This window comes from Paroedura picta, chromosome 7 (genome assembly GCF_049243985.1).
Source record: "Paroedura picta isolate Pp20150507F chromosome 7, Ppicta_v3.0, whole genome shotgun sequence".
NCBI lineage: Eukaryota > Metazoa > Chordata > Lepidosauria > Squamata > Gekkonidae > Paroedura > Paroedura picta.
Window position 1 is genome coordinate 12,661,038 of NC_135375.1, and position 20,367 is coordinate 12,681,404.

A 20,367-nucleotide genomic window follows, 5' to 3' on the forward strand; every position below is an offset into this window, starting at 1 on the left:
ACAGGAGGGCAGAGATGCCAAAATCTTCCCCTGACGTTGCCTCCTTGGTTCTGGGACTGAAAGCGTAGGGCATCTGAATGTGGAGGTTCCCCATATTTACCATGTCTAGTAGCCAACAACACACTTATCCTCCATTATAATCCCCCTTTAAAGCTGTTTATTCCTGAGGCCATTCTCTGTCAGCAGATTCCTCCTTTCAATCAGTCTCTGTGATTAATCAGTTCCTGACAGAGGGAGCTCGGACCCTCAAAAGGATATACCCCCGGAAACCTTGCCGCCCGTTCATCTTCCACTGGATTCAGGATCTTACCAGTTTTGGAGGAAGTACCCCTCCTGGATGGATTGCCTTCCCTTTCTCAGAGTTTTCGCTTCCCCTCTTGACACAAATCGCAAAAGCTACTTAACTAATGCCAGAGTTTGCCGATCCGCACCCCGCACCAAAACAGCTCCAGGCCGAGCCTTTTTGTCACCGGCCACGAGGTGAAGGGAACTGAAAATGAAGTGACGGTGCAGCTGGAGAAACTGCACAGAATGACTTATGGGGAGGGCAGTCCTGCACACTGTGCAGTCAGCGGAGCTTGCAGAATGCATGTGGTTTCATTAAACTGAGCAGAAAGCAGGGGGAGGGAAATATCTGAACGTGGGGTAGGGAGAGCCAAAGGCCACGGGCTGAGGGAGTCAGGAGCAGCAGCTGGATGAAATCATTAAGCAAGCCATACCTTGGTGAGCCGGTTACAACTTGGAATGCCGTGGGGTACCTAATGGGCTGCTTTGCCCGGCGATGAGAAATACCCCAAAGGTTGGCGCAGGGTAAATGCAGCAACGTGCCTGCTATGTATATCCAAGCGGTGCTACGAAGAGAGTTTGTGCTCAAAAGCTCACACCCTGAATAAACCTTTGTTGGTCTTAAAAGTGCTACTGGACTCTGATTTTATTGTGCTACTATAGACCTCCATGCAAGTGAAGGATTGTAAAACAGCCAATCAGGGACTCTAATTGTGAGCACTTATGGGCCAATGAACTGTGAGCGTTAAGGACCAATCAGGTTCTTTGGCAAGCTAGCCAAATGGTATGGAAGTCATGGTTTCCCCCTTGTTCCTTCTTCAGTGTTAGGTTGGAGTTGGGATTCCATAAAGAGCTGCGTTTTCAAAGAACTTCTAGTTTGTGTCTACCGAACCTAAAGACCTAATAGTGTCTAATAGTGCCACATTCAACAGTTTTAAGAAAATTGATTGTTGTAAAACCCAAAGTGCTGTGCCAAGAACTATTGTACTGAACCTCTACCAAAGCAGGGAGTTTCTCACAGGAAGGGGTCAATGCAGATATTACTAGGTTATTGGCCCCAAGCAAATGCCAAGAAAAAAAGAAGAAGAGTTGGTTCTTATATGCCGCTTTTCTCTACCCGAAGGAGCCTCAAAGCGGCTTCCAATCGCCCTTCTTTTCCTCTCCCCACAACAGACACCCTGTGAGGTAGGTGAGGCTGAGGGAGCCCTGATTGGTCAGGACAGCTTAATCAGTGCTGAGGCGAGCCCAAGGTCACCCAGCTGGCTGCATGTGGGGGAGTGCAGAATCGAACCTGGTTTACTAGATTAGAAGTCCGCACTCCTAACCACTACACCAAACTGGCTCTCATCTTACAGGCCCTTCAAAATTGAGCTCACTCTTGAAGGGCCTTTAGATCTTCCAGGAGTCATTCCACCAGGTAGGGGTCAGACCCAAAAAGAGTTGAGGCCAAACGTACCTCTCGAGGGCCAGAGATCACAGGCCTGTTTGTATTGGCCCTTTGCGGGGTATATTCAAGCGGTTTCTCAGGTACATGGGGGCCGGGCCACATATGTGAGATTGTGGGAGTAAGCACACAGAAGTGACTACGTTGTCATTTATGTAGTTATTCATTATTTTATTCATGCTTAGGCTTGTAGCTCATCCCTCTCTGGCGACATTCTCAGGGTGGCTTACAGCAGTGGTCCCCAACCTGCGGGCCGCGGCCCAGTGCCGGGCCGCGAAGGCCATGGCGCCAGGCCGCGGCTCCCTCTCCCCGTCCCCCCCCCCGCAGTAAAAAACCTCCCAGGCCGCGAGCTTGCAGCCCGGGAAGCTACTTACTGCGGGAGGGCGGGGAGAGGGAATCGGGGCCGGGCCGGGCCCGTGCGGGCGCGGCCCGATGTGCAGGCGCAGCCCGATGTGCGGACGCGGCTCACGGGGGGCGCGGCCTGATGTGCGGGCACGGCCCGATGCGGGGGCGCGGCCCGATGCGGGGGCGCGGCCCGATGCGGGGGCACGGCCCGTGGGTGCGGCCAATGCGGGGGCGTGGCTGGCGCGGGCGCGGGCCGCGCCCCAATGCCCTGCCGGTCCCCAACCTCAGAAAGGTTGGGGACCACTGGCTTACAGCATAAAAGCCCATACACGCATGGGTTTAAAAATCAGTAAACAATTTCAAAACAGGTCAACAACTAGTTTCAAATATAAATATCAGTTGCTCTGACAATCGCTCCGAATTGCGTTTCTGCTTTGATTTTCGAATCTGGGCTCCAGTCTCCGGACTCTGGTGGCGGGAAGGAGTAGAGGAAGGAGACCTGCTCCAAAGTTTCTGTGCTTCCGTAGGCCTCAACCATATGCCTGGTGGAAGAGTGCCGTTTTCCAGGCCCTTCGGCAGCTCCGATAAGGCCTGGATCTCTACTGCCAGCTCATCTATGCAGCATTCAGGGGGTCAAGCTGCAGCGGGCGGTGCACAGAGAACATGAAATTTGGCTGCAATTACAGAGTCCGAGCGGCTGGTGTCTTGCAGCCAGTGCGTGTTTGGTAGGCCCGCTGCACCAGCAGCCGTGACCCCTAAAAGCCTTTCCCTGGGATCAATTAACCTAAATGGCTGACCTACTATTTCTCCCCATTCGCTTCTCTCCCACTTCAGAAAGCACAGAGAGGCGAGCACTCCACAGAAGAGGTGCTGATTGCCCTATTGTCCTACAAAACGGGTGTGCTCAACAAGCCAATGGAGCAGAAAACGCAGCACCAATTTACAACAGCACGTCCTCTTCGGGCGATTAATTAGGACCGGAAAGGATCCTAAAATAAAGACCACGGAGGTGCTTTGCCGGATTGCAAGGAGAAATGCCGAGCTGGAAAAGAGCTGAGAGGAAGCAGTCATGGGAGGGGGAGGAGGAAGTTTGGGGTTCAAAAATGAGATCTAACACACATAAAGTTGGACAGGCCATTCCAAAACCCCCTGGCTGGTCCTGCCATTGGAACGTGTGAAGATGACTTCTACTGAATCAGACTCTTGGTCCATCAAGGTCAGTTTTGACTGCTCAGACTGGAAGCCGTTCTCCAGGGTCCTTTCAACTGGAGTCCCTTCAACTGGGGATGCTGGGATTGAACCTGCGGCCTTCTGCATGCCGAACCGATGCTCTTCCACTGAGCCATGGCCTTTTGCTAAATGCAGCTGCATTTCTTAGCCACCTAGCAAGCCCTTTGATTTTAAACATGAATGCATTCCACACAATAATTTGACCACCGAGGAAGACCCCTTGGGGTCAAAACACATTTGGTCCATTCTATGTCGGTCTACTCGATGTGTTGTTAGAAATTTGATGTTTTTAAATTATTACTATGTTTTTAATATGTTGAACTTCATGTAATAAATATTTGAAAATTTTAAAAATTATTTTTTCAGCTCAACCTTTGGGTTCCTGATATAAAATCTATCAAGGCTTGGCCTCTACCGAGATTGAAAAGTCTTTCAAACAGCTCTAGGCCAAGCTATGATTTACAGCTCTAGAACCCTAGAAGAACCCTGCCTCCAAAATCAAACTGTGCAACAACAAAAAATGTTGGGAGGGTGTGAGGAAAAGTCCAAAGAGAAAAGGCTCACGCAGTACAGGATCTATCCCTTCTACAGAGGACTAGCTCCTAAAAGTAATTTCAATGGCAGAGTTGGATAAATTGTCAGGTAATATGAAGGATCAAAATACTGACTCTTTTTTTACAGACCTGGAACTCTTGACCAAAGTTTATGTCACTAACTATGCCTGGAACAGTCTCAGCAGCTTTTAGATTACAGGTTAAGAGAGGGCAAAGATAGATTTGAAAGAATACTGTGCTCTATCTTATTTTTTTCCTTCTTTTTGTTCTCTGTAAACTTAGGAAACTGATATTCTTTCTTTGGCCTATTATGCACAGAGGGGAAAGTCCACATTGGAGGTGGAATGGCGGCGGCTAAAATCACCAATATTTTAGCCCACTCGTCTGATCCAGCAGGTCTCTACTGATGCTCTTATGTAGGTCTCAGCCTCTCTGCCCTGTTGTTTGACCTCCAGAGGAAGTTGTTGGCCACCGTGTGAGACAAGATGCTGGACTGGATGGACCACTGGTCTGATCCAGCAGATCTTCATATGTTCCTTAAAAAGCTGAGTCTAACTCATTGTCACTAGATTAGCAAGTCTGAGAACTGTCGAGATTTATTTCACACATTTAAATTACTGATGATGTGCCTGTCTTTCTCCTGAGCATCTCAAGACCCAAAACAGGCTCTGGATGGAGAGCGCTTGGGAACCCCAGGAAAGCTGTTTCGAGCTCTTTGGGGTGCAAAAGCACACAAGACCAAACACGACACATGAAAACCTCTATCCCTCGTCTCTGGAAAAGCCAACTGGTTTGGCACTCTTTAGTTAACACAAGTGAGAAGGGAAGATGCAAAGGCTTACAAGATTATGCAAGGCGTGGAAAAAGTGGATTGAGGGGGGAAATGCTTCTCTCTTGCTTAATACAATTTTATTATGTTTTCATCCCTTCCTCCGAGGAGCTGACGAAGGTGTGAGGAGTCTCCCCTCCCGCACAGAACTGGGGCCACCCAATGGAAATAATTTGCAGCACAATGAGGACATATAAAATAAATTTAAATTAATGAAATGCACCACACAAGCACAGAGAGAGAGAGACAGAGACAGAGACAGAGAGACAGAGAGAGAGAGACAGAGAGACTAGCTTAGATAGGTTTTTGAGGAAAGGGAGTCTGATGAATTTATGAAGGGCACTGTCCATCAACAGCCCCCAAGCCCCCACAGAGGCTCTGCGTGCAATGGCCACCATTCCTCAAAGTATTGGTTAAAGAAGTAAAGTTGGGTTTTATACCCCACTTTTCTCTACCAAAAGGAAGCTGAAAGCGGCTTACATTCCCCTTCCCTTCCTCTTGCACAACAGACACCTGTCAGTAGGGCTGAGAGAGCCCTGATATTACTGCTCTGTGAGAACAGTACTATCAGGACTGGGACAAGCCTAAGGTCACCCAACTGCCTGCATGTGGAGCAACGGGGAACGAAGCAGTAGCACCCGACCCACACACACACACTAGAACTTCCACCAGAGAGCCAGCTTGGTGTCGTGGTAAAGAGCAGTGACTTCTAATCTGGCAAGCCGAGTTTGATTCCCCATTGCTCCTCCACCTGCAGCCAGCTGGGTGACCTTGGGCTTGTCACAGTTCTCCCAGATCAGTCCTGTCAGAGCTTTCTCAGCCTCACCTCCCTCGCAGGGTGTCTGTTGTGGGGAGAGGAAGGGAAGGCGATTGTGAGCCGCGTTGAGACTCCTTCAGGCAGTGAAAAGCAGGGCATAAAACCAACTCATTCTTATTCTTTATGTCTCTCCCTGCACAAAAATAACCTCCCTTTAGGACTCTTGTCTTGAGTGAAGCCATCCTAATAGGTGGCCCAGAGAACCTCCGTCCTCTGCAAGGAACAGCCCATGGGAAACAACAACACTCTTTTGCAGCTGGCTCGTCTGGGAGGGTGCGTTTCCTGCCCCCCTCCCTCGGTGGAAACCAGGGCTGCTGCAGGACGCGCCCAGCCCGTGCCAGCTGCAAATGGAAAAATAATGTCACAGGCAGAGGTGTCAAGCAAGCTGCCGGGACCTCTCTTAAGAAGCTGGCGAGAAGATCCGGTGCTCCAGCTTTCCCGTCTCCCACAATTCCAAACTGTAGGCAAGGCCTGTCCGAGGACAAGTCAGAAATGTGGAATGCAAAACTCCCCCCCCCCAAAAAAAAGAAGAAGAAGTGTAATAACAGGGACCAGGAGACCAGTTCCAGGCCACGAAAGCTTGCATGGTGGTTATGGGAGTCAGCAGCAGGCCTCCCTTGCTTCAGAAACTGCCTCAGCCGTGAACTCCCCCGGTGGCCCTCAGAAAGACACGGCCTGGAGGAGAGGACGCTTTTGGGATTCAGGCCTGCCAGGTTTCCCCGAAGGCCACCCAGGGAGTTCAGGACAGAAGCGAGATGTCAGCCCGGGGGATTTTCGGCATCTTCACCGGCTCTTAGATCACGCCGCACCAAACTGGAAACCCTTGGGATTTTGTGCCTCGACACTGCCCAGCATGGCATGTATTTAAAGCATCCAAATCCGAACTTAGCTGATGCACAGGTGTCCTGTTGGAAATTAATACAGGAGAGCTGTGAGATTGTCAATTTTATTCCAAGTGGGATCTAAGCTTATTGTGCCACCTTGCAAGGAAGAGAAGAGCTGCTTTTTTTTATACCCCAGTTTTCAGTATCCGAAGGAGCCCTAAAGCAGCTTACAAACACCTTTCCCGTACTCTCCCCCCCCAACAGATACCCTGTGAGGTGGAGAGAGCTCTAACAGAACTGGTCTAGAACATCTGTGAGAGAACTGTGACTGGCCCAAGGACACCCAGTTGGCGGCAGCTGGAGGAGTGGGGAATCGGTCCCAGTTCTGCAAATTAGAGTCCGATGCTCGTAATCCCTGCACCAAGCTGGCTCTCAGCCTCCTTCTCTCCCCCCTTCCCCAACACAAAATGCAATAATCTCACACTGGACTTTCTATTATATCACACTTAGTATTTCTGAATATACAGAAATACTGAGCTGCAGGCTGCATTTCATGGCCGTTTCACACCTTACTCAGACCTAGTTGCTAGGAAGCGTCCAAATGCTTTTCTCAGCTGTCCCTGCTCCTTCTCCTCCTCCCTCATGGCTTCATGACCTACCTACAAAACAGTTACAACTGAGTTTACTAATCCTCTGATCTCCTGTTGCCTGCCACCACACTAAAAGGCAGCAAGGGAAAAAGTATTCTTTTTAAGGTGTTGTCACATGTTCTGTTGCCTCTCTTTTGGAGGGAACCCAGATGAGACGGCAGGTGGCTCTAGGAAGTGGCAGAACCTCTATGGTTTTTACCACAGAGTTTTTGGCAATTCCTAGAGCTACCCAATGCCATTGGCAGGTTTTCCATAGAAGGGGCGTCATCAAATCTGTAGTAATGTCCCCAACCTCCAACTAGCCATACCAAAATAACTGTTCACTGCCCATGCCAGTGAATTGTCCTTTGGTGACCCACTTCTAAGACTGTTTGATGGTCAATGTTTATTTTGCCTTCTTAAAGAGAAGGTCCATTCAGTGACGTAATGCAGGGGTAGTCAACCTGTGGTCCTCCAGATGTTCATGGACTACAATTCCCATGAGCCACTGCCAGCAATCTGGCAGGGGCTCATGGGAACTGTAGTCCATGAACATCTGGAGGGCCACAGGTTGACTACCCCTGACGTAATGTACACTTCTTGATTGCAACGGATTCCTGTAGGGCAGGAAGGGACCAACGCTTCAGTGGGGATAGATAAAGTCAAAGAAGTTTAACTGAGGCAATTCCACATAAAGAATTTGTGCCCTCAGCTGGCGAGAGCTGGTATTTAACACGTGTGAGAACAATACCGAAATGCATGGTGAACGCTGTTCGTACCCGATGTGGCTCCTTCTCCAACAGCCCTGCTCTGAACCTTCTCTCCCTAGAAGCTAAGGCGAGTGGATTGAAGGGATCAAAATGCAGACTCGTCGGGCGCCTCACTCAGCAATCTGCATGAAGATGGTCTCAGGTTCCATCCCTGGCATCTCCAGCTGAAAGTCTCAGGTAGCAGGAAGCTGCCGCAGGACCCTGGAGAGCTGCCACCAGCCTGACTAGACCAGGGGTAGTCAAACTGCGGCCCTCCAGATGTCCATGGACCACAATTCCCAGAAGCCCCGCCAGCTGGCGGGGCTTCTGGGAATTGTGGTCCATGGACATCTGGAGGGCCACAGTTTGACTACCCCTGGACTAGACAATACTCCTCTTGCTAGCCAAGTGGTCTAAGTGAAACTGCAAAAGCAAATATCTAATACAGCCTTTTTCAACCTGTTGACTCTAGAGGAGCCCCTGAAATTTTTTTTCCAGACTTCAAAGACCCCCAGAAGTGATGTCAGCTGGTCACCCAATGCCACGCCTCCAGAAGTGACATCACTATCCATTCCTTTAGCCCTCCTATTGCTCCCTCCCTCCTGTCTTTAGTACTACTATGAGGGAGGGCTCCGCCTCCTGGAGTAAGCTAGGCGCGGTGTACACACCATACACTTAATAATTAACAATGAATTAAAATCTACATTCTTATATTCTTAACAAACGCATAATAGAAACCTAATTAACCATTTAGCAGTATTTAAGTTTGTAAAGGTTGCATTGTTTTTATTGTTATTGTAAACCACTGTGAGTCTTTGAGAGCAGCGGTATATAAGTCTAAAAATAAATAAGTAAGTAAGTAACAGCAACATCAGATTGTTGGTTGCTACCTGTAGAAACGGTAATGACTGGGGAAGGCACTGGCAAACCACCCCGTATTGAGTCTGCCATGAAAACGCAGGAGGGTGTCACCCCAAGGGTCAGACATGACCCGGTGCTTGCACAGGGGACACCTTTACCTTTACCTGTAGATCTTACCAGGGGGGTGTCTCTGGGGGGTGTTTTACTGGGGAGGGCGCATAGCTGTTATGGTCTCATCATCATGTGCACATTTTTGCTTTATGAATTTAACAATGAGTTGATGGGCCTTGGGCATTGGGTTACAGACGACTGGTGGTGATTGGGGGAAACAGGGATATAAAGCCCCCCCATCTCTGGAGTCAACAAGGCCACATGCCTCAGTTGAGTCTTCTTTAAATGGGGGCAGAGGCAGAGGGAATCTTTATCTAGGGGTCTGTAGTGTCTCCTTATTTTTATTGATTTTTAATGTTGGAAGCCATGCCGACTCAGCATGCTGGGAGGGGCAATGAATGAATGAATGAATGAATGAATGGAGGGAGGGAGGGAGGACATTTTAAAACTAAGTAAATAAGTAAATTTCAATGTATCAAATTTGTATGCCACCTTTCCAGACCTGCTGGAGGCATGTCACAATTAAAACAGCAAACAATAAATAACAAGTTTCAGGGGGTAACCGATTTGATCTTCCGCAGAACAGCTAGATCCAAATCTTGGTGCCCTTATAGACTAACACATCAAAGTATACTCTTTTGAGTTGTCAGTGACATCAGAGTTGAAATGGAGATCTTTACAAGCATCTTTCACAGCACCCCTTACACCAGGGGTAGTCAAACTGCGGCCCTCCAGACGTCCATGGACTACAATTCCCAGGAGCCCCTGCCAGCAAATGCTGGCAGGGGCTCCTGGGAATCGTAGTCCATGGACATCTGGAGAGCTGCAGTTTGACTACCCCTGCCTTACACCTTCTGACTAGGATAAAAGGACAGAGATCTCCTTTTCTGCTTTACTATGTCTGAGGAAGGGACCATTGACTTTCCATAGCTCATACTCTGAAACCCTTGTTGATCTCTCAGTTGCGACTAACCTCCAACCTAAACGAATGACAATGATCAGTAAGGATATATCAAAGCAAAATCAATTAAAACTCTGCCCATAAAATCAGCCAATAAAAGCAAGTTGGTATATTAAAACACTTAAACATTGTTGATAAAACAGTCCATAGGTTGAGAGCAGATTGTAACACAGCTAATAAGGATGGCATCGCTAAGCTAAATGCCTGTTTGGGCTTCAGGCCTGAAAGAAGGGGAAGGCAAGTAGCCAGGCAAGCCACAAGGGCAATTCCAGGGGCAAGATGCCACCTCCAAAATGACCCTGTCCCTGGCCATCATCTGCCCTACCCGTGTTGCCAAGGACACAGAGAGCAAGGTTTGCAAAATGTTCATCAGTGGGCTGAACAATACAGAAAGAGTATTATTCTTCAAATTATTCTTCTTGGAAACCCTACTAGGAAATTAAAAGAGATGGCCATGCCCAGGTTGAAGGCAGCTCACCCTTGATTGACAGCAGCACACCATGCAAACATACTTTGCCGCATCCTCACTAATGCACACATAAACCCAGAATGAACGTGTTCTGCTAAAACCAAAGGTCTCTTCCCCAATCTAATTCTCATCATAGGTTTACCTCTACTGTGTTATTTCCACCCCTCACCCCTTTTCTGCACATGCTTTGCACCATCTAGTGGTCACTTTTATATTACATCGATGTATCTCCCACACATTTTCTGGCACTTTAAAACTGAAGGGAAGTATGCTGGAGATACAGAGATGTAGTATCACTGTGGCCACTAGAGGGTGCAAAATACATGGAAAAAAGAAAAGCAATGAGGCAGCCAAGGGATGAAAATGAGGGTACAGAAGAGCTCAAAGGGGGGAGGGATGGGATCAGGAAAAACTGGATTTACATACAGCAAATTCTGCTTATGTGTCACACAAGACAGGACAAGCAGTCTTGCAAGAAACTAAATCTCTTTACCGTCACTCCTCAAAGTCCTCCTTGGCAACCACACTGGGTTCTGCAATTTTACAAGGTGCCTATCAAATACATACAAGACTATATTTAGTCAAGGCTAAAAATCTTTTTCTCTTTTTTTTAAGGAATGCACACTATTCTGCATGGGCACTGCCCCTGCCCAAGAACGGAATCCTATTTACTGGGAAAATCCACAGTTCATAGCAATGGGGCTGGAAATCACAGGTCAGGGGAAAATAGGGCTGCCAACCACCAGACAGTGGCTGGAGATCTCATAGAATCCTAGAGTTGGAAGGGACTCTACAAGCCATCTAGTCCAATCCCCTGCTCCAAGCAGGATCAGCCTAAAGCATCCAGGAGAAGGATCTGTCCAGCAGCTGCTTAAAGACTGCCAGTACGGGGGAGCTCACCACCTCCTTTAGGCAGCCCATTCCACTGCTGGACTACTCTATGAAAATTTTCTTCCTCATATCTAGCCAGTACTGTTCTACATGTAGCTTAAAACCATTACTACAGGTCCTATCCTTCACTGCTACCAGGAGCCGCTCCCTGCCCTCCTCCAGGTGACAACCTTTCAAATATTTCTAGAGAGCCATCCTGTCCCCTCTCCACCTCCTCCTATTCAAGCTGAACATTACCAAGTCCCTCAGCCTTTCCTCCTAGGGCTTTTGTCCACATATTTTATCAATATAACCACTGATCTCCAGCTGGCAGAGATCAGATCACCTGGGGGAAATGGCCACTTTGGAAGGCAGACTCTAAGGCATTATTCCCCACTGAAGCCCCTCCCTTCTCCTCAAGCTCCACCCCCAAAAGCCCCAGGTATTTCCCAAACCAGAACTGACCACCCTACAGGGAAAACCTCCTCTCCCTGTAATCGGGGAAAGCAAAACAGAGTGATAGCCTGAGTCAGCACAGGACAACTTCAAAAACACACCCACACTCATCATTTTTCACCTACTTCCACAACCGTAATCCATAAGCAGCAGTACAGGAGTCCCCAATGTTTGTGAGCCTGTGGGCACCTATTAACACGTTTTCTGGTACCTGCGGAGTGTTTTGAGGACGTGCGCAGAGCCAGAAAGGGCATCTGCCTGGAAGATTTCTCACTGACCACTGGTTTTACTGGTTGTGCAGATTTTTTAAAAACATTGTTTTTAACAGCAGCTGCCACTACAACACTATGCGATTGAAGCTAAGTCACAGCAGCCATTTTGTGTCTGATTACGCTTCCTGTAGCAGCCATTTTGTGGTTATTTCTACTTCCTGCAGTGGCCATTTTGTGGCTGATTCTACTTCCTGTAGCAGCCATTTTGTGACAGCCATTTTGTGGCTATTTCTACCTGCAGTGGCCATTCTGTGGCTTATTCCATGTCCTGTAGCAGCCATTTTGTGGCAGCCATTTTGTGGCTATTTCTACCTGCAGTGGCCATTCTGTGGCTTATTCCATGTCCTGTAGCAGCCATTTTGTGGCAGCCATTTTGTGGCTATTTCTACTTCCTTCACTGGCCATTTTGTCGCTGATTCTACTTCCTGTAGCAGTCATTTTGTGGATGCTATAGTGTGGCTCTGCCCACCACCCTAATTTAGAATTCAAAAGGAACCCGTGCTCTCAAAAAAACTAGGGACCCCTGCAGCAGGACACATGCCCCAAACCTTTTCCCCTTTACCGACAACATACATTGGCTCACTCTCAAAAGACCAATCACAGGGTTGAACGGAAACCCCAGTCCAAGAAAGAGAAACCCACCTACCCAGAATCAGGGGGCTCACTCTGCACTGCTCCTCGTTGATTGGCTCCAGTCTCTTGACCACGACCCTGGGAAGGAAAGAAGACAACCACCATTCAGAGGCTCATCTACAATATGCCAGGAATTATGATCCCCCAGAATGAGCCTTTTGAAGGGCAAGCAGGGAGCAAGGGGAGGGTTGGCGCCCCTGAGCTTGGCCAAGATGCCAGCGGGAGTTCTGGGAAACTTTAAAGAAATAAGTGCCCACTTAACAATCAGGGTGATTGGGGCAGGATCCAGGGGTTCATGACATCACCAATTTGCGCTTCAAAGCGGCAGATTTAGCATGAGGTTTGCTGGCTGGACACGGGGCGTTGGCGACGTCATGCGGAGCGCCCGGAATATAGCATCATTGGGGGGTAAGTATCATGCTAAAGTTATGTCGTCCGGAATGGCCCACAGTTTTCTCTGCTTGAGCTTTATGCAAAGCTGCATTACTTTAGGATGCTTTGGGCTGATCCTGCATTGAGCAGGGGGTTGGACTAGATGGCCTGTATGGCCCCTTCCAACTTTTTGATTCTATGATTCTATGATTCTAAAGCTAAGTGTTTTCACTTCAACTGTTTAAAACTTGAAATAAAACAGAAAAGGAGCAGAGGTATGCAATTATCATTACCTCGGAAGGGTTTATTTTTTTTCTTTTGCTTTTTTTACCAAATCCCCTAAAGGAATCCATCAGACGCCCAAGCTTTTGCTAATAAACTGACTAATGATCTGCGGAGTGTGGCTTTTATCGCTGCATAATTATGGGCATGATTTATGCACGGGCACATAGCTGAACTCCCCAAGGGGAACTTTTGGGGCTCAGCTGGTACATCTGGGAAGAAATTTCGAGGGGAAAAGGGATGAGACCACACTGCTTCTCTACTCCAGCTGCCCACAGTGCTCTGAGGTATTTTACTCTGGGAGGGAGGGAGGGAGGGAGGAGAGAGAATAAAAGGAAGGAAGGAAGGAAGGAAGGAAGGAAGGAAGGAAGGAAGGAAGGAAGGAAGGAAGGAAGGAAGGAAGGAAGGAAGGAAGGGGAGAAAATAAAAGGAAGGAAGGAAGGAAGGAAGGAAGGAAGGAAGGAAGGAAGGAAGGAAGGAAGGAAGGAAGGAAGGAAGGAAGGAAGGAAGGAAGGAAGGAAGGAAGGAAGGAAGGAAGGAAGAAAGGGAGGGAGGGAGGGAGGGAGGGAGGGAGGGAGGGAGGAAGTCCCAGAGCATTTATGATTAATATGCTGCCCCCCTTCCTGATCCCAGATGTTTCAAAGCTTTTGGCGCACTCCAAGAACCCCTTTGGCTAGCGACAACGAGCACATCCATCTCAAGAATCAATGGCTCCATCACATCATGACAAACCATTTTGTCGTCTTTCCCCGTCAACATTGTTTGTGACCTGCTCCCCAGGGATCAAATAGATCAACCTTGTACAGAGAAGGAAATGGCCAGATACACTGCATTTATCTCTAGGGGCAGTTCAGATTGCTGAATTCAATGAGGAACACGGCCTCAGTATACTTAAGACGGTTTTGCTGAGAAAATAGGTTTCACCTCCCCGGCCGTCCACCACCGCCTCTGATTCTCCAACTTCTTCCTTCCCCCTTCTCTTTTTCCCCTTCTTCCCCTGCATACTCACCACTTACGGGTTGCCGTCTTGTTTCCTGGCCCAACTCTTTTGAATATATTTATGATTGTCTTATACCGAACCACACCCTTGGTCCATCCACGTCAGTATGGTCAAGTATTGCCAGCATGGTGCTGTGGTTATTAGCAGCAGCTTCTAACCTGGCGAGCCGGGTTTGATTCCCCGCTCCTCCACATGTAGCCAGCTGAGTGACCTTGGGCTAGTCACAGTCCTGATAATACTGTTCTCACAGAGCTGTTTCTCTAAGAGCTCTCAGCCTCACGTACCTCACAGGGAGTCTGTTGTGGGGAGGAGGAAGGGAAGGCGACTGGAAGCTGCTTTGAGACTCCTTCAAGTAGTGAAAAATGGTATAAAAACCAGTCCTCCTTCTTAGACTGGAAGCAGCTCTCCAGGGTCGTATGCACTATCCCATCACCTCCTGCCTGGTCTGTTTAACTGGAGAGGGCAGGGAGTTCTTAATTTCAAATCCATCTGTCTCACTGAGACTCAAAGCAGATCACACACAATGAAGCTGATGCTGCCAGTACAACATGGCATGTTCTTAGCCAGGAGTCTGTAACTTGTTTGAGCCCGTGGGCCCTTTGGAATTCTGGGAGAGAGTGACAGCCATAACCACAAAATGCCTGGCATGCAAAAATTCACTGGAAGTGTTGCCTCCGTGGGTTCAAGCAGCACAGACACAGGTGGTGCATTTAAGCTCTTTCTTTGACCCAAGCCTAACACGGAACTGAGATCCCCAGCCTCACCCAATGTCTACAGATCCTGAACAAAAGGATCTCTCCGCCCAGTAACCTCATTGGTCCGAAGTGGAGACTTCTAATTGGACATTAACTCTGGCATTCCATTGGTTACAGGACAGCTGTAATCCTTGTTTCCCATTGGCTAGTTTTTTATCATTCTAGCTGGGATCTCAAGCTCCCGATTGGGTGCCTTACGATCCCAGCTCAAGGGCTCAAGCTCTGGTCCTCTGAGAAACCGCATGTGCCACAGGAAGTGTTTGGACTGGACACCACCGTGGAAGTCCCGGGTTGCTGCTCAGAGGCCTTGAGGGGGTCATCATAATTCAGCGACAACCGATCAGCGCTTTGGTATGGCAAATTATTCTACTGAATGAACTGCAATTGCTAATGGGCGACTTTGCCATCTCAAGTGGGAGCCAGGCCTCGGATGAAGCACTTTGGAATTCTGGGAGAGAGTGATAGCCACAACCACAAAATGGCTGTCAGGCCAAAGAGTGTCCACAAGAAGCCCCCGGACTCTTCCGGGCTGCGTTCCACCTCTTGCTTGGTTCTACCACAGTTCCCTAGCCCTGAGGCCTTTCCTGGTTCTCCAACGCGACTGCTGGCTTTCTGTCTTCCACCTGCCTTGCCATGTGTGCAGAGTTATAAACGTTGACTCCGAGTTGCCCCAATTCTGCCTCATCATTCATGAAGACACCCTGGAGCCCCTCCAGAGCACGGCGGTGAGAGACAGGAGGTTGCTGCTGGAATTCAATTATAGCTGGATCTTCAGGTCAGACTGACAGAGTCACTTCAGGAAAAAGAACTCCAAAATTCAGCCGAGGCTTCTTGAATGGCACCCTTTATATATATATATTTAAATTCCGGAGAGAAAACTGTACAATTCTGCTGAAGTAAAACCACCTAGGAATCTTGTAGCATCGTAAAGATGAATTCATTGCCTACATGAAATGTTATCCTCAGTTACTTCACTTATACTCCGCCTCTCCCTCAATGGGGACCCAAAGTGTTCTCCTCTCCTCCGTTGTCCTTACAACAATCCTGCGAGGGAGGTTAGGCTGAGAGCGTGTGACACGCCCAAGATCACCCAGCAGGTTCCCACAGGAAAATGAAGATTCGAACTGGGGCCTCCCAGATGACCTAGGGTAAAAAGTTGTTAGACTTGTATTACAACAGCTGCATTGGCTACCAGTCCGGATCTGCTTCAAGGTTTTGGTTTTAACCTCTAAAGCAAGGGTCGTCAAACTGCGGCCCTCCAGATGTCCATGGACTACAATCCCCATGAGCCCCTGCCAGCATTCGCTGGCAGGGGCTCCTGGGAATTGTAGTCCATGGACATCTGGAGGGCCGCAGTTTGACTATCCCTGCTTTAAAGCCTTACGCAATCTGGGCCCTGCGTATCTGAGGGACTGCCAGTCTGCATACATTCCCCAGAGAGCACTCGTTCTAGTAATGCCAATCATGTAAGGATCCCTGGCCCTCAAGAAATTCGTCTGGCCTCAACCAGAGCCAGGACCTTCTCAGCCCTGGCTTCTGCCCCGATGGAATGAGCTCCCCATGGAGAGGCCTACAAGACGGAGCTCTTCTGCCGGGCTTATGGTTGAGGCCAGTTGAACAATCAACAGCTGAGCAATTTTCGTATACTGATGAATCGGGACTCCCTCCCCTGTTCCCTGTCGCCCCCCCCCCCCTTGACTTCTGCCTCTTGTTAACAACATTTATCATTACTTTCCCTTTGTGGCGCTGTGTATTAACTCTGGCAGTCAATAAATCTTCCTCAATTGAATGTTTCTACCGTTGCATGCAATTGCCACGCTACATCACCAAAAGCTGCCCCCCCCCACACACACAACATCAAGAAAAATGAGATGGGGTTTTCGCTATTGATCACTTAAGTAGTATATAATATTTTACATTTTCTCCAATACTATTTTTCATTCTTCGCCTAGGAACTGTCCCTGATCCAGGTGCGTCACACTGATAAAAGAATCTCATTCAAACCCCTTGCTAACATGGTTATAAAAATGTTACAAGCATTCCTGAGGGCCGATATCAGTTGGATCTTTATTTGGTTTGGAACAGCTCCAATTTGCGTGTCATTCTACAATTCTGGAATCGCATCAAGAGAGCGGTTTAGCTGTTATTCAGACAACTTTCTTTTAATCCCCTGCAATCAGACAAGTCTCGGAGCTCTGTCTAATTTCACTCTCTTCTTCTCTGCATTTCTTAAGACTGTTTCTAAGCTTTTGTTTTTGAAGTGATCTGTACAAACAATCCAATATTCACAATACTGGCTGCACGTGGAGAAGGAGAGGGGAATCAAACCCAGTTCTCCAGATTAGAGGCTGCAGCTCTTAATCACCACACCAGGCTCTCTCATCCAGGGTTTCATGAAACCCTAGGGTTTCTTGATGGCCCAGTAAGGGTTTCCCGAGCGGATGAGAATTAATCTTAGATACTAGAATAGAATCTTAGATACTGGAATAGGCTGGAATAGGCTGCCTAAGGGGGTGGTGAGCTCCCCCTCACTGGCAGTCTTCAAGCAAAGGTTGGATGCACACTTTTCTCGGATGCTTTGGGATGATCCTGCATTGAGCAGGGGGTTGGACTAGATGGCCTGTATGGCCCCTTCCAACTCTATGATTCTACTATTTTAAATTTGTTAAACATTTATCTGATGATTTGACCTGGTCAACCTGCCTGTCTCCCTAAACGGCCAATGATGTGTCTGGAGGGGGTGGGAAGGGGAGTGGCCTCAGGCGGACATGTACACAGCGATGCTCCCCCAACTACATTCTGCACAATCACGCCAATTCTGGGGTTTCTCAAACCCTGAAGAATGTTTCAAGGGGTTCCCAATGGTAAAATAAGTCTGAGAAAGGCTGGTCTATACAATTCCCTATTTATCATTCATATTAGACTAGCAAAGTATTTATTTCCGATATTGTTTTTTTCATTACAATGACAAGTTATATTTTTCCTTAAACCTGTGTTTGTATCTTTTGGGGTTTCTCAAAGCCTGGGGAGTGTTTCAGGGGTTTCTCAATGGTAAAGCTGTTGAGAAAGGCTACACTACACTCACTGCAAAGAGCCTTTTTATTATTGCCAAAGCCCATTAACAAGCCAAATAAGAAATTACAAGAAGCTTAGTTCAACAAGCACAATCTTCTGAGGGCCCTGCACCACTTAGAGGAGGAGGAGGAGGAGGAGGAGGAGGAGAAGAAGAAGAAGAAGAAGAAGAAGAAGAAGAAGAAGAAGAAGAAGAAGAAGAAGAAGAAGAAGAGTTGGTTCTTATATGCCGCTTTTCTCTAGCTGAAGGAGGCTCAAAGCGGCTTACAGTCACCTTCCCTTTCCTCTCCCCACAAGAGACACCCTGTGAGGGTGGAGAGGCTGACAGAGCCCTGATATCACTGCTCGGTCAGAACAACTTTATCAGTGCTGTGACTCCCCCAAGGTCACCCAGCTGGCTGCATGTGGAGGAGTGCAGAATCGAACCCAGCATGCCAGATTAGAAGTCCGCACTCCTAACCACTACACCAAACTGGCAATCACTGGCAGGGGCTCATGGGAATTGTAGTCCATGGACATCTGGAGGGCCACAGACTGCAAGGAGACCAGTGTGTCATTCTGTCCCTGAGGATTCCTGGCTTGTTTGCCTGTCAAGACATCAAACGTACTCCAAAATTGCTTGTAGTCTGGGGCCTGCCTGATCGGTTGCAGTTATCTCTGCAGGTGCCCAGTTGCTCTATCTGAGATTAACTCAAGTTACCAAATTGGTCATTCAGACAGAAGGCCAAGCACCTTCGGTCTCCCAAATATCTGCAGGTGAACATTCTAAGCTCGGAAATTTCTCTTGGCGGAGAATGCTGGTGCAAACTGAAGAGTCGTTCCAAAGGGCACACGGCTGAGACACACTGGTATAAATGGCATTTTTACCCCAGATGAAAAAAGCATGCTGCTATTTGGGAACAATGAAGAACTTTCGAGGCCCTTGGAGCAGAAATGGGACATTTAGTTAGGGATGCCACTCTGGGTTGAGAATTGCTGCTTTTCTCTACCCAAAGGAGTCTCTAAGCGGCTTCCCTTTCCTCTCCCCACAACAGACACCCTGTGAGGGAGGTGAGGTTGATAGAGCCCTGAGATTACTGAAGAGGAAGAAGAGTTGGTTCTTATATGCTGCTTTTCTCTACCCAAAGGAGTCTCAAAGCGGCTTCCAATCACCTTCCCTTTCCTCTCCCCACAACAGACACCCTGTGAGGGAGGGGAGGCTGAGAGAGCCCTGAGATTACTGAAGAGTTGGTTCTTATATGCTGCTTTTCTCTACCCAAAGGAGTCTCAAAGCGGCTTCCAATCACCTTCCCTTTCCTCTCCCCACAACAGACACCCTGTGAGGGAGGGGAGGCTGAGAGAGCCCTGAGATTACTGAAGAGTTGGTTCTTATATGCTGCTTTTCTCTACCCAAAGGAGTCTCAAAGAGGTTTCCAATCACCTTCCCTTCCCCTTCACATCACCCACTACTTTATTTATTTGTTATATTTATATACCATCCTCCCCTGAGATCACGGGTCTTGAACCAGGACCTCCTGCATGCCAGGCAGACTGTGCCACTGAGCCATGCACCCTGCCTACTTTAAACCTGTTGACCTAAATGGAGCTATCTGACCCTCAGGGGATGGTTGGTTTTTTGATAGCGAAAGAATTATTGGGTGCCAGGAGGATTCAGACTGTGATGCCCCAAACGGCTCTTCAGAAGGAGACAGCTGCAGACACAAACTGTGAAAAACATGCACCCAGTGGTTCTTGAACTCACATGCCTCACATGCCAGGTGCCGACAGCTATTACGTCGCCAGTGGGTGTAGGGATCTCTGGTGGTTTGACGGCAGCTGCAGGCCTGGAAGGCACCCTGTCCAGGCACTATTTATATTGTCAATTACAGCACCAAAAATACAGGAGAAAAAAAGCATTTGTGTGGCCCTAGACCCTTAATGTTTGGACCGCTGCCTGTGTGATCACCCACAAAAACCAGGCACAGAATGACCGTCTCCATTTTAAACACAGGGGTGGAAACAAAGGCATACAAAGGTCCGTTTTCCACTCCAGGCCCTGAGATGTAAGATTAAGGAAGCTTGGACACTGGGTTGCCAATTTCAGGCTTGGGATATACCGGGAGATTTAGGGTTGGAGCCTGGGGAAGAGAGGCATTTGGGGAGAGGAGGGACCTCAGAAGGATACAGAAGAAGAGTTGGTTCTTATATTCCGCTTTTCTCTACCAGGAGTCTCAAAGCGGCTTCCAATCGCCTTCCCTTCCTCTCCCCACCACAGACACCCTGTGAGGGAGGAGAGGCTGAGAGAGCCCTGAGATTACTGAAGAAGAGTTGGTTCTTATCCAAGGTCCAAGGTCACCCAGCTGGCTGCAGGAGTGAGGAGGAGTAAGGAATCAATCGTAGCTCGCCAGATTAGAAGCCGCCGCTCTTAACCACAACACCAAGCTGGTCTCCTTCGGTGGTCACCTACCCAGCTACTAACCATAGTAGGCCCTGCTTAACTCCCAAGATTGGACCATCTACCTGGACGGGAATTTCCAACCAAGGCAGGGGGACAGAATTCATTCTCCT

General features: G+C 48.4%; 1 protein-coding gene across 2 annotated transcripts in view; it reads right to left on the reverse strand.

Annotated features, from left to right (window-relative positions):
• ZBTB7C (zinc finger and BTB domain containing 7C) overlaps positions 1–20,367 on the reverse strand; it is a 235,840-nt gene that overhangs the window by 170,738 nt on the left and 44,735 nt on the right. For both annotated transcript variants that reach the window (XM_077346747.1, XM_077346749.1), the window contains exon 2: positions 12,353–12,417. In XM_077346747.1, the coding sequence (XP_077202862.1) occupies positions 12,353–12,417 (65 nt within the window). The remainder of the gene's footprint in view (positions 1–12,352; positions 12,418–20,367) is intronic.